The 15,224-nt window shown below is 35.3% G+C and overlaps 1 protein-coding gene across 2 annotated transcripts in view; it reads right to left on the reverse strand.

Moving 5' to 3' along the window:
* COL21A1 (collagen type XXI alpha 1 chain) overlaps positions 1-15,224 on the reverse strand; it is a 189,192-nt gene that overhangs the window by 30,024 nt on the left and 143,944 nt on the right. The window contains exons 1-2 of one of the 2 annotated variants that reach the window (XM_045543783.1): positions 14,043-14,241; positions 13,705-13,758 (exon numbers count right to left, since the gene is read on the reverse strand). In XM_045543783.1, coding sequence (XP_045399739.1) covers positions 13,705-13,758; positions 14,043-14,066 — 78 coding nt within the window. In that variant the 5' untranslated portion in view covers positions 14,067-14,241. Of the gene's footprint in view, positions 1-13,704; positions 13,759-14,042; positions 14,242-15,224 lie in introns of those variants that run through there. The other variant, XM_045543782.1, reaches the window with a different exon arrangement.

Raw genomic sequence — 15,224 nt, forward strand, 5'->3', positions numbered from 1 at the left:
AAACAATGTTGCTGGTGCAAAAACATAGTTTCTCAGGGCAAGACAAAAGACAAATGTTTGACCAATTAAAATTACATACCTGAAAACCCAGAAAGGGAGGAAGACTATCTAGAGAAGAAAGGACGGGATAAAGAGACCAGGGACAGTGTATGCATTGCCACATTGTGGGAGAGTCCTATGACCACCTGTGCCCCCAAAATCCAGAAAAATAACCTGCCCCTTTATATCAGCAAAGAAAGTGATACACGTATAAAATACATCAATGTGTTAAAAGGAACATGTATTGTGTATATACATACATATATATATATATATATGTAAAACTGACAATTCATTTTGAAAAAAAAAAAAATGTTCCAAAATAATACCAGAGTTGTTCTCAAATGGGCTCTGATCCTCTGAAAGCCTGAAAAGTAGACCATGCTTTTTGAGTACATGGACTGTTACTGTATAACTCAAGACAAATTGTGGAAAAATCATTAAAGAAAAAACTAAAAGTGGATTTTTCAAAGACCTTTATAAGCTGATTCGGTTGCTGAATAAAAGTTAAATACCATTTTCCAAAGAAATCTGAAAACTGTGTTAATTTTTTTGAAATTTCATATATGATGGAGGTTATCAAACAAAAATATTTTAAAATACCACATCAAAGATGAAGCCAGTTTGATCAAGAAAACAAATTTTTAACCTTAGTAAAAAGTAAATATTTGAAGATTATATCTAATTTTATATATTTATCTTTTATTTATAACCTATTTTTTAAATATTATGTATAAACTATTCCATCTAAACCTCTGTAATACTTATTGTGAACTCAGCTTATTATGAATTTTGTTATGTTTATATAATATACGAGGTCTGTCCAGAAAGTGTCCAGCCATTGTTATTAATAATATAATGAGAATGGTTTGCACGACGACATTGATGTAACCCAGCAGTCAAAGAGAGTGGACTGCAATGCACACACATGAACAATGATGACTTCACTATACTAGTCAGTGGGGTGGTAGACGCGGTGAGTGAGCATGTGTATTGTGTGGCTGTCGCATTCAAAATGACTGAGTGAATAGAGCAATAAATCTGCATCAAAGTTTGCATTGACCTTGACCATTCCTCCATGGAAAGTATTTGGATGATTCAGAAGGCTTTCAGGAACGATGCAATGAGTGTAGCACAAATAAAAATGGGGCACAAACACTTCAGAGATGGTTGAGAATCTGTTGGAAGTGATCCATGTTCCAGAAGGCCTGTAACAAGCAGAACATCTGAGAATGTTGAATGTATATGGGTTAGGTTAAGAGATGCTGAAAGAACTGTGTGAGGTCCCAAGGTGCCTGCTTTGAAGGGGATGGAGGCGTCATTGTTTCATGTACAGTGTTTCCTGTATCTTCTTCAATAAATGTCTCTATTTTTCACATTACATGGCTGGATACTTTCCAGACAGACCTTGTATATTCTCATTTTTCCTACTAAAAAGTAATGAAATGCAAGACCAATAAGCATTGACAGAAATAAAAATTTTAAGGAAATCATATTAGTTTTCTATTGATCTGCAACAAATTATTACCACATACTTAATGCCTTAAAATAGCACAAATTTATTATCTTATAGTCCTGTGGCTCAGAAGTCTGGTATAGTCTCCAATGGACTAAATTCCAGGAGTCAGCAGGGCTGCACTCCTTTTTGGAGTCTCTAGGAAAGAATCTGCTTCCTTCTTATTCAGGGTATTGGCAGAATTCAGTTCCTTGCAGTTGTAGGACCAAAGTCCTTATTTTTCTGCTGGTTGTAAACAGAGGGCCACTCCAGCTTCCAGAGGCCACCACATTCCTTGGTTTACATCCCTCTTCCTGTATTTTCACAGCTAGCAATGACGGGTCAGGTCCTTCTTGAGTCACATCTTTTTGACCGAGTACTCTTGTATATTTTTCTACTTTTAATTACTCATGACTAGGTTGCCTCCTACCCCAGAGTATCACAGATAATATTTCCATCTCAAGGTTATTAACCTTAATCACATCTGCAAAATTCCTTTTCCATGTAAATTAACATATTCACAGATTCCAGGGATTATAATGTGAATATCTTTGGAGAGGGAGGGGAATTGTCATTATTTTGCCTACCACAGAAATATTTTCTAATATCCAAGGAACAGATAGTTTCTATGTATTTTAAACTCCACCAAGGCATTAAAAGGATGGAAATAATGTAAATTCAAATTATGAAGACACTAATATTAAAACCTGTTAAGAATAATACTTAAAAAAGAAATCTACAAATTGATCTAATTTGTTAATATAAATGCAAATGACTTTAATACTAGTAAATTAAATATGGCAGTTCATTAGAACAAAAGCAAAGCATGACTAAGTAGGGTTTGTTTCAGGATGCAAGGAGTGTTCAAATTAAGAAATATATTCATATGATATGCTATACTTGTACAAATTACTATAATAATAATTTAGAGGAGAAACATACAAAATCAACTCAAAAGATACTAAAAATGTATTTTATAAAATTTATCATGCATTATTTGTGAAAAACCCTTAATAATCAATGGGGAATAGAACTTTGTAAACAAGAATCTGAATCAATCAGAAACCAATTATAAACATCATACTTGGTGAAACACTAAACATTTAGACATGCTCAATTCAGAAATTAAGCATAGGCTATATTTTATACTAGCAATTCCACTTATAGGAATATATCCTTCAGGAAAACCATTGCATAAGTAAGTAGGAATATATGCAACTTCAATAAGAGAGGTTAGATGAAACACAGCCATGCTAGAAATCAGATAGATTTTACATTGTCCTATAACTTGAAAATGAAGACTATATTTGGGCTAATACAAGAATTTCATATGAGTTCCTCTTAGATAGTAAAGGTTTTTAATGAAAATTATACATAATTGCCTCTGGTCCCTGTATGACTTAAGAACATAATTTATGGGGTTAAATTCAAAGTCTGTTTACATGATATTAAGCCTTAAAATCTAGACTTGATATCCTGTATACATGATGGTTCTTCGTACCCATTCTCTTCAAAACAAAGAATGTAATCAATCCCCAAGTCAGTGAGACTACTAAGCTTACATAAAAAACAATGAGAGTCTATTTACCCATTATCCATTATCCATTCTGAGAACTAATCATACATTATTTCATTCCGAGAATTAATGGTACACCATTTCATATTTTCAACTGCATTTATTCCTCTTCTAACTTTGGGGCTCCATAGGGCCTCTTTCAAATTATAAAATGATGAATAGAGAAGAGGAAAATGCAAATAAAAATATTTTAATGCTTAACAATGGTTTTTACAATATTTTAAAAGATTTTTTCAGAATACCACCACAAAAAATGATCAGTGCTATAGACATAGAGTTTCTAAATTTAAAATTCACAATGTTGCTTTATAAAGTTGTTTGATGGTGGTCTAAGTTTTACCATCCCAATGATATTTATGCCATTTATAATAATAAAGACTCAAACAGATCCATGATTAAAGCTGGTGGGATTTTATTAACTAACTTGTACAGATAATGGGCCAACATTTCCTTTGTAAGTTTCTTAATCTTTAGATACAGTATTTTCACAGTTATTGCAATGCCAAATGTCAGGATACCAAAAAATTGTAGACACTGCTTACAAAATAAGTCACTCTTGTAGGTAAATTTAGTCACTCCCAGATAAATTACATTTATTTAATTTAGATAAAGCCTATTTCAAAATGCATTGTAAGAGTTATTTTCAATCAGGTTTTAAAACGTAATCCCTAGAACTAGAAAGGGATTATCATGATAATAAGTACAACTGAATTTTCAAATCGTTATTATCTAAATTGTTAAATGTGGGTTGCCTTGACACTAAGAAGTGCTGTGTGAATTTCCTAACAGCAGATATGAGTTTCAAGTTAAAGTTGGTTTACACAACACATACCAAGGATGTGCCACTCCTGCAGCCTGAAAGAGGGGTGAGAAAAAATATTACAAACCTGTACAAAAGACTTAAAAACCTTACCATACAATTGCAAATCAAGTAAGAACAATACCAACAACAATAGAACTTGGCGGGTTTTCCTCTTACCTTTCTTCTCAATCTAAACAAAAAATATAGCCAACTGGGCAAATAAAGACACCTCTACTTTACCAGCATAATAAAGTGGATTATTCCACATGGGAAATCATCACAGCAATTCAACATTCACTTTCTCTAAGGATTTTATGCGTGTCTTCTGCCTAAAATGATATGCCAAATGTATAAAAATGATGTGCCAAATAATCACACCATGGAAAAGGTGATTAAACAAAAGATCTACTTGTCTCTTAAGTAAATGGTGACTTGGACCAGCTCAGCAGTTAACATTACACCATAAAAACAAGCCTAATGTGTGATTTAGCAAGAATTCGAAAGGCATGAGGAAAAGAAACAAGGAAACAATTAAAGTTTCTACCAGCCAGTGTCTTCAAACATACTACAGTGATCCCCATGTCTTTGTACCTGGAAAAATGAAAGCAAACATTTCCAGAATAAAAAGGCTAAAGATATCCTTAATTAAGAAATGTGTGCTTGTCTCCCTAAATCTAGAAAAGGTGGCTCATCCTCAGGGAGCTTTGCAGATCTCAGCTCAGAGTGGAACCCAGTCCCTGCCTACAAATCTTCACCATGAGCCACAAGGTTCCCTGTGTACAACGAACTCAGGCTGGCTAGTGAGCAGAGGACCAGCAAGCAAATGGTTTGGACTGCCTGCTGTAAAAGGTTACACTAAGTACATGTCACCAGGATTGAGCACCAGGACAAGAATAACTAGGACAAAGCTGCACTGAATACTTTCAGACTGCAGTTAACTTTGGTGGCAAGAGCTGGCCAAAGAAAATTAGTTGGTTTAAAATGATAATTTGGTCTAAAAGCTGATTTACTTGAAAATGAATATTCCCTTTTACTATTTTTTTCAACTACTGATAAATTTGGTATACTGCTGCCCTCATATTGCTCTGTTCCCACCATCCATCTAGCTGGCCCAAATTAAATCACAGTGATTTTGTGAGAAGTTAGGAAAAAACATGTACAACAATTGAGGATTCTTTGAAACAACCTGATTGCCCTTCATTTCTTGGCATAAAAATTAAAATGCAGTCTGGCAAGCTTGTCCTCTTAAAAATACCAAAAAGCACTCATAATCCAGGCCTTAATTTTTCTTATAATGTTTTACAATAACAATAACATGCTCATGGGAGAAAATAAAATACAGCCAAGCAAATATGAAACATAACAGACATTAAAAACCTGCCTGGGGAGAAAAATAAGCAAAGTAATTGAAACATGATTAAACCATATATTTATCCATGCAGATCCTTATTTATACATGCATATTCATGGATTTCTTAACCATGGTTTATATACATAACACATTAAGTATCATACATTTAAATTGTTTCAACTTCACAACATAAATAGAATAAGAGCTAAAATTACTAAATACAATGATGCATGTAGAAAAGTAAAAAAATGGAAAAATTAAGTTTTTAAATGTAAAAAATTAAAGTTAAATGTTAATGGTTTAAAGATAAAATTTTTTTAGTTTTAAAAATACATGAGAATTTAACAAAATTGATAGCATAGAAAATATTGAGAGCCTTGCTTTTAACCAAATTGTTATTTAAACCAAGTTGTTTATCAACTTGCTGAAAGTCCAAATGTTTTTGATCAATACATGTGCTACCAACAGTTTGCAACATACAACATGTACTCACATGCATTTTTACATAGGAGCTTTACATAAAATAATTGTTAAGGATTAGACTAAATGAAAAACCTAGTATACTAGTTTCCAATGGCTGCTATAACAGATTCCATAAACTTAGTTGCTTAGAACAACAGAATTTTATTCTCTCACAGTTCTGGAGGCCAGAAGTCTGAAGTCAAAGTCTTAGCAGGGCTGTGATTCCCCCAAAGGGTCTAGGGAAGACTCCATTCCTCACTTCTTTCAATTTCTCGCAGCTGCCAGCATTCCTCGATTTATGAAGGCATCACTCCAATCTCAGCCACCATGGTCTCATTGCCTCCTCCTCTTTGTGTGAAATTTCCCTTTGTCTCTCTCTTAGAAGGACACTAGTGATGACATTTAGGATCCACTGGGATAAACCAGGATAATCTCCCCACCACAAGATACTGAATCACATCTCCAAAGCCCCTTTTTCCAAATAAAGTAACATTTACAGATCCCAGGGATTAGAAGCTAATATCTTTGTGGAAGGGGCAATTTTCAACCAAATACAGTTCACCCTCTGGACCCCAAAGATTCACACTCATCCCACACCAATATACATTCACCTCATTCCAACATCTCTAAATGTCCCAACACATCACAGTGAAGTACAAATTCTTATTTAAATAGCATCGGCTTGAAAGTCCCAAATCTCATACTCTAAATCAGGTATGGATATGATACTTGCTGGGACAAAATCCCCTTCCACCTGTGAACCTGTAAACGAGAAGGCAAGTTGTCTGCTTCCAAAATAGAACGTTGATATAGGCGGAGGATAACACTTATAAACATCCCCGTTTGAAAAGCATGAAAATGTAAGGAAGGAAGGAATCACTGGTCCCAAGTAATGTTGAAATCCAACACAGCAAATTCTGTCAGGTTTCAAGCTCTGAGGATAGTCCTCTGGGCTTGAGGCCATGTATTCTGGCACAGAGGCTCTGGCCTCTGTGCCCATGACTCCAGACTTGGAGTCATTATTCTTTTTCCTTGAAGGATAGTACATATTTGCAGCTGAGCAGTTTAATTGGCTTGTTCCCTAAGGAAGTCTTATAGCCTTCCTTCATTTTGTCCTGCTTGTAAACCTTTCCGTCCAAATTGGTGGTATTTCTGCTGATATAACATTCTCAAAAACCTTGCTGGTCTCCTGTGTATATCATAGTGATTTATACAATTAGACAAGAGGCTCCTCCACAAGTCTTTCCTGCATAATCTCATCTTTGTTTGTGGCTTCCACTGGGATGGTTGAGTGGATCTATGAGTCATATACCTAATCTCTTTAGCACCAGCAAAAGTTTGGCCACATCCTTAGTCTTATTTCCAGCATGCTTTTCTGACAGTGAATCTGCTAATTTTTACATCTTCTGCAGTCTGGATAAAGTGAATATTTCCCAAATTATCAAGTGCTCGTTCCTTTTTGTTTAACAGTTCTTTCCTCAACGTATTTTTATCCTCACACTTTACTATAAGCAGCAAGAAAAAAATCATACCATATTTTCAGCACTTTGCTTGGAAATCTCCTCAGCCTAATATTCAAGCTCATCACTCAAAAGTTCTGCTTTCCACACGGCTGTAGGACACAACTTAGCTAAATTTTCTGCCACTATATGACAAGGATCAACATTCTTCCAGTTTCTTATAACATGTCCCTTATTTCCTCCTGAGCCTTACCAGCAGTGCCTTTAATATTCATTTATCTACCAACAGTCTGTTTATAATGATACACATATTTTCTAAGATGACAAAGATTTTCTTTACCATGACCTTCACCTTCGTCACGGAGGCATCACTGTCAGTCTTTAATAGCCATATTTCTACCAACAGTCTGTTGGTGACAATATAGACTATTTCTATCGTGTGCCTCAAAATTCTTATAGTCTCTACACATTACCCAATTCCCAAGCCACTTCCACATTTTTAGGTATTTAGGTATTTACTTCTTGGAACCAAAATCTGTATCAGTCAGTGTTCCAGCAGAGGAACAGAACCAGTTGGCATGTCTGAAAGTGTGTGCACACACACATATATTAATATATGACAGATATTTATTGCTACTGCAAGAAATTGGCTTATCCAAGTGTGGAGACTGGCTAGGCAAGTACCAAATCCACAGAACAGGCTGTTAGGAGGGCAAGCTGGAAACTCTCAGGCAGGAGCTAACACTGCAGTCCATGGACACATTTCTTCTTTCTCTAGAAAACTTCAGTTTTTCTCTGAACTTTCAACTGAACTGACTGGTCATCACAAGATACTTAACTTCATCCTATCTTCAAAGACCTGTTACCCAAATAAAATAACATTTATAGGTTTCAGGAATGAGGATTTGAGATTTTTGAGAGGGAGGCATTTTTTAACCTTCTACAACTAGTATTTACAGAAATTCATTTGAAATTTCCTTGATTCTGATCCACCATTTCTTATTGAAATTTTATTAATCCCAATTTTCATAAGTCTATTCTTTTCTGATCACCCAAAAACATAGGCCTCCTCATTAAATGCTCTTGTTATTATTTAGGTGTCTTTCATCTGCAAATAATTTAGGATAACCTCCCCCAGCCAAAATTGATTCTTGCTCTATATTCTGTTTATTGCTTGAGGTTTCACTGCTTTCGTCCATGCAGTAAGACTTTGAGAGTCATCTCTTCTCTTCTTATCCACAACCAGTTGATCCTCAAGTCCTGCTAGTACCTCTTTAGTTCATTTGACATCAGTTCCACTCTCCCCACCCAGCTCTGAAAGTTCTTGCCTTAGTTGGTGCTAGAGGTGACAGAGCTCATCTAGACTGCGACAGGGCCCTGTCTTCTACCATTACCCACCTCCTGCCCATTCTCTACTCTGCTGTCAGAGTGATCTTTCTAAAACTTTCTAAATCTGACCTACTCACGTCTCTACTTAAAACCTTTGAATGGTTCCCATTACTCTCAGATTTAAGTCCAAACAGGCCCTTCTTGATCTGGCTTCTACCTACCCCTACCACCTCATCTACTACTTCTGTCCTTTCCCCACTAGGCACCCCAGGCAGCCTGAACTAGTGTCAGCTCTTCCCAGAGAATCATGCTTTCTTCTATGTTTTGGAACATGTGAAACGCTTCTGCCTTACGAGGCCAAACAGCTAGGCAACACACATTCATCTTCCAGAATTTGACCAAGAGGGTGCCTTCTTTAGGAATGTAACCCTATACACTTTAAATAGGTGAATTGTATAGTATTTGACTTGTATCTTAGTAATGCTGTTTGGGTTTTTTGTTGTTGTTGTTGTTTTTTAAAGAACACATCCCTTTCAGCAATGTCCCCAAACTCATCTAGGGTTATACACGTCTTTTACAACTTGTCAAGCCACACAATGCCTACTTCCATAACTCTCATACTGTGTTGCCATCTACTGGCTCATCTGACTCTTTGAGGACAGGGTCATGACTAACTAATCGTTAGATTCTCCTCAACTAGTATAATGTCTGACACAAAGTGGACACTCAGTAAATGCTTACTGAATAAATAACTGAAAGAACATGATCCTTAAACACAGTGATACATGGGTTGAAATAAATTGTAATAAACCTAGTCAGTGTGAGAACTGAGTTTACAATCACCTGGATTGAAGTTAATTGGGTATAATTTGCCACTTAGAAAGTAAATTACTTTTAGAATTGAATTACTTTTAGGATTGACAAAGGAGAGCCTTTAAAATTCAAAATACTGACAAGTAAATGTATTTATATTATAATTTAAAGCAATATAATCATTTCTCAATGAAATACAGCCTTTGCCTTCAATCTGAATTCTGGTTGTTAGTGTTGATATGTATCAATCTGTTTACAGGGATGAATTACGGTTAGGCTGCCATAAACTGTGTTTAATTAGCTTTAAAGCATTTTTCTGAGTGCTTCTGTCTTTCCAACTTAAGTTCCATTAATTTTCTTGGCTACCACATTGTAGAATGAAGTGAACACATCCTTTTTAGTGAAGCCAAATCATTCATTATAAACACTTAAAACCATTAGTCACACACCATGGAAGAATCTTCATTTCTTATGTCACAAAATACATAAATTTCAGAGATTTTTTCCTGTTTTCAAAGCTTTTCAACAAATGATAAGTATCAGTCTCCACAGCATAAATATTTCTAACAACAAAGTTTTCATTAATTGTCAAAATATCAAAATAGTTTGTGATGCTATGTGTACTTATTTGGAAGAAAATACAAACCAGAAGAATTTACATACAAACAACATCAGCAAGTTTTAGATGCCCAACCTATTAATTGCTTTCATAACACAGTACATTTCCTGGCACAGGAAACCTGGCTTCCTCTTTGCCATTCATCAGGAAAGAGTGGAGAGCAAAAAAGGGATAAAAGAGTCTTTTCTTGTCTTTCCTAATCTGTTGGGCTGGAGCAGGAGAGTCTCATTCAATAATTCCAGTTTTCTTTTTTTTTCTTTAATTTTTTTATTTCATCATATTCCAGGGGTACAAACGTTTAGGTTACACATATTGCCTTTGCTCCACCCAAGTCAGAGCTTCAAGCAGTGTGTCCAGTCCCCAGATGGTGCACACCACACCCCTAAGGTGTGAATATACCCATCCCCTCCTCACCCATCCCATCTGCCTGACACCCGATGAATGTTACTAATAAATGTGCACCTAAGTGTTATTCAGTTAAGACTAATTTGATGGTGAGTACATGTGGTGCTTGTTTTTCCATTCTTGTGATACTTCACTCAGTAGAATGGGCTCCAGCTCTATCCAGGATAATACAAGAGGTGCTAGATCACCACTGTTTTTTGTGGCTGAGTAGAACTCTATGGTATACATATACCACATTTTATTAATCCATTCATGTATTGATGGGCACTTGGGTTGTTTCCAAATCTTTGCAATTGTGAATTGTGCTGCTATAAACATTCAAGTGCAGATGTCTTTTTTATAAAATGTCTTTTTTTCCTTTGGGTAGATGCCTAGTAATGGGATTGCTGGATCAAATGGTAGTTCTACTTATAGCTCTTTGAGGTATCTCCATATTACTTTCCACAGAGGTTATACTAGTTTGCAGTCCCACCAGCAGTGTATGAGTGTTCCTATCCCTCTGCAGCCACGCCAGCATTTATTGTTTTGGGACTTTTTGATAAAAGCCATTCTCACTGGAGTTAAATGATATCTTATTGTGGTTTTGATTTGCATTTCCCTGATGATTAGAGATGTTGAGCATTTTTTAATGTTTTTTGGCCATTAGTCTGTCTTTTTTTGAAAAGTTTCTGTTCATGTCCTTTGCCCACTTTTTAATAGGGAAAGTACCCCAAAGGCAATCACAGCAACAACAAAAATAAATAAATGGGACCCGATCAAATTACAAAGCTTCTGCACAGCCAAAGAAACTATCACAAGAGCAAACAGACAATCTACAGAATGGGAGAAAATATTTGCATGCTACACATCTGATAAAGGGCTGATAACCAGAATCGATATAGAACTCAGGAAAATCATCAAGAAAAAAAAAATCCCAGTTTTCTATCTACTGGGTTTAGGAGGAGAGGCTGCATCTCAATAACATCCACTATGCCATTTCCATTATTCCCTGCCTCAGCACCTTGTTTTCCTATCTTTTAGAATATTATAATTCCATTTTTCTTTATCCTTTTACCATCTATCTTCACCACTAGGCTATAAGCCTCCACAAGGCAGTACTATGTTTCTCTCACCACTAAACCACACATTGTAGGGTTTACCCAGTGAATTTTGGGAGGAAGGAAGAAAAGAAGGAAAAGGTTAAAATCTGAAGACCATGCTTCCTGGAATGGAAATTCATCCTAGTGCAAAGGCTTTAGACAGGAATAAGTCTTGAATAAAGTGGGAGCAGGCAGGGCAGGAGCAAACCCAAAGCAATGTCTGCTTCTGACTAAAAGCAAGAAACAGGTAGTCTTGGGGGAGGAAAACATCCCCTAAGCATTTCTCAATTCCTATTTAATATTCTTCTCTCAGTTTTGGCTTTATTATTACAACAGGATTCCAACAGTAATATTTTCAAAGTAAATACAGGCTCCTCACATTACATTATGGTCTACATAGACCTGCTGGTCAGTCTGCCCTTTATAACATTATTTCTATGGGAAAATGAGTTAGAGTCCAAATAACTGTCACACAAATATTTAGAGCTCAGTCACATCATACATTATAACCTGCTTCTTATGTCCATTGTCTCTTATCTCCCTCTTCTTCTTTCTCTCTTCTCTTCCCTCTCTCTCCTCTCATCTTTTATACTGTCTCTCACACATATACTTTATATTCTCTCTGAAACAATAACTTCAACAAATAATCATACCCAGCCTCATATCCAGGTGATAAGTCCTATAATTCTTCCCTTATAATAATAATTATGGCTCAGGTATATTGAGTTCACACTATCCCTACTGAACTCACTCATGCCTATTAGCTGTTCTGCCAAAATAACCTGCTAATTCCAGTTCCTTCTCTTTTCCATTCATTCTGCACACACCAGTAGCTCATAAACTGCCTCTGAAGCATTTCTTTTCATTATGTTATTTTTTTTCTCGCAAAACTTCAACAGCAAGTGAACAAAGTTTGTTTTCCAAACTTGCAGTCAAGGACCTGCACTAGGTACCTAACCATCTTCCTGACCTGACTTCCTACCACCCAAGAGGGACCCTTCACTGCAGCCTTGGGACCTCACTAAGATTATTTACTAGGTATACCTTTACCCATATCACCTATATGTCTTTACTCAGATTACTTCTCTCTCTTATCTTCCTTTCATTACCAGTCATCTTTTCATGAACAAATCTAGCCCCAAATTTTTCGTAAAAATTTCCCAACCACCCCAAGATGCAGGATTACCAAATGCATTTATGCAATATTTTTAATTCTTTTTCAAGTTTCCTATGTGAGTTTCACAGCAATCCTATAAAGCAGGCATTATAAGCATCTATGCTATCCAGATGAGGATAAAGGTATTCAGAGATGTCATGTGACTTATCCAGGTTCACACAGCTGGAATGTAGCAGAGATCATATTCAAACCCTGCCATCTGATACTATATCAGATTCGTATTTGGCACATACTACAGTGTTATATCGGTCATCAAGTAATCATTTGCATCATTTTTTTCAGTCTTCCACATTAGATTATAAGCTCCTTGAAGGCAATCGTTTTATGCATAACTTTCCCCAGGGCATCATAATACACAAGAAGAAAATTCAATGAAAATTTGATTAATTTTAAGAGTAGTTTAATCCCTCTACCCTACTTAAAAATCCTCAGTGATATCTCTTTCCCTCTTATGTCCAATATTTAGATTCTGGACTCTCAACTGAGAGTTTGTGATAAATGGCAATATATCTTAGCTATTATTTCATTTCTTGACCTAGCTCCTCTGAAAGCAAATTGCAAATTCCCTGAGGATATGTATCTTTGATTAATAAAATGAGATCTGCTAGTATTTAAATCTTGGCCATGAGTTGTAGGAATAAAAGGTGAGGGCAAATTATATTTTCAAAACTCATCTGAAGTGAAGAATCATCTGGGACACCTGCTAAAAATACAGATCTCTTGGATTCCAATTCAGTACTTTCTTAATCAGGTTTCTCTACTCCTGACTTTTATTGAACACATGATCCCAGACTGCATACTACAAAACAACATTGACTAAAGGCTCAGCAATAGACCACGATGTTTGTGTTATCCACCCATTTGTTTGGGCATGAGTGCTTGTGGCTGTGATTCATAGCACATGCAAAATTCTTCCTGGTTTCTAAAAGAGGATTCAATATTTCAATATTTTATGGTGTTCCACAAAGCTTCTACAAAATCCAAGATCTGGAAGTCACTGCAAAAATAGGGTATCTTGGAGGAGAATTATTTAGTCAAAGGATATCATGACAGGAGAAGAATTTCATCCTTTAGAACTGAATGAAGAAGGTACTTACAGGCTCTCCCCGAGGTCCATCCTGCCCCGGAGCACCAGGTGATCCTGCTTCTCCCTTTTAATGATTTGATAAGAAGGAATAGAAAATTCAATTTTTAGGTCTGCTTAATAAAATTACAGTATATATTACAATATTATGTATTAAAGCACATTCAATACAAACAAAAATAAAAGTTCCTTTTGGATTATTGATATTAACTTTTCTTAACATCAAATAACTTTTCCAGAAATTCATAAAGTGACTATATAAACATTAAAATTTATATCTAATGGCAGATAATTGAGTTAAGTTATAAAATAACTATGGCTCCTATAGTCATGAGAATAGGATAGTCTTACCTCCAAAATAAATGTGATCAACATTCATTCTGTACCAGTCCTTTTTATATTTATTTTGATTTTCATTTTTACTTTAAAATTTATCCTTCCATTGGAACTAATTTGACCTTGCCTTCCAAGAGTTGCATTTGAAAATCAAAATAAAACTTTCATTAAGAATGTAATTACTTACAGGTTATTACTCAAAATTATCTGGCACTTTAATTTAGCCTACAATTATTTAAAATAAACATCTAATATGTATATTTTTGGTAGCTGTTAAAATTATAATAGTTTTCAGTTATATACGTTTAAATTACTATGCTCAAATTATTTAACCATCTTATTTTACATCTACCTTTTGGTATGCTAAAATTTTTTCCAAATGAATCAAGTGCTAATGTAAACAAAAGTATCTGACACCCTGCCTACTAAAACAAAAATTATCTGAACATAATCTTAAAATGTATATCTGCACATTAATAAAGCTATTAAATTACCTGAACAATATAAAGGGTAGCAGGGGAAGAGCCTCTTGAAACACACACACACACACACACACACACACACACAAAATCACCCTCAAACATTTAGATTTTTTGAAACCTAACAGCCATGAGTTTGTTTCTGTCCCAAAGACTGCATCATAACAAGCAAGTTCTCTGCAAGCAATTAGGCCACACTTGTTTCATACTAGAAAGAACATTTTATCCTAAATGAGATCAAGAGCATAAGTAAAACAAAAGCATTTTTCTTTAAATGTCTCAAAATATAAGAGATGAAATAAATTTAAGGGCAAAAGAGTCCCAGAATATAAGCACTGAAGCATATTCCAACACTGTTATCTATAGTTTTATATTCTAATGAATTTTCAAAAATTGTAGAAAATGAAGCATAGAAAATTCTAACAACTTGAAAATATAATCAGCACTTAAAAAAATTACCCATATCATTTTATATAAACGATTCTCCCACTTACACCAATTCCTGCATTTCATTACCACACTGAAATACCAGCTAAAGCCAAATATTTCATCTGTTCCAGTTTTATTTACAAACACCAGATGACAGTTGACGATAGAAGGAGCAAAAAATAATGCTTTCTTGTAAATTAACCAAAGGAGACGGAGGGAAGGTTCTGCTAAGCCAATGGTTCTATACACAAAAGCTTATGAAAATGTCAGAGGAAACAAAAATGTATGT

The sequence above is a fragment of the Lemur catta genome, chromosome 2 (genome assembly GCF_020740605.2).
Source record: "Lemur catta isolate mLemCat1 chromosome 2, mLemCat1.pri, whole genome shotgun sequence".
Classification (NCBI taxonomy): Eukaryota; Metazoa; Chordata; class Mammalia; order Primates; family Lemuridae; genus Lemur; species Lemur catta.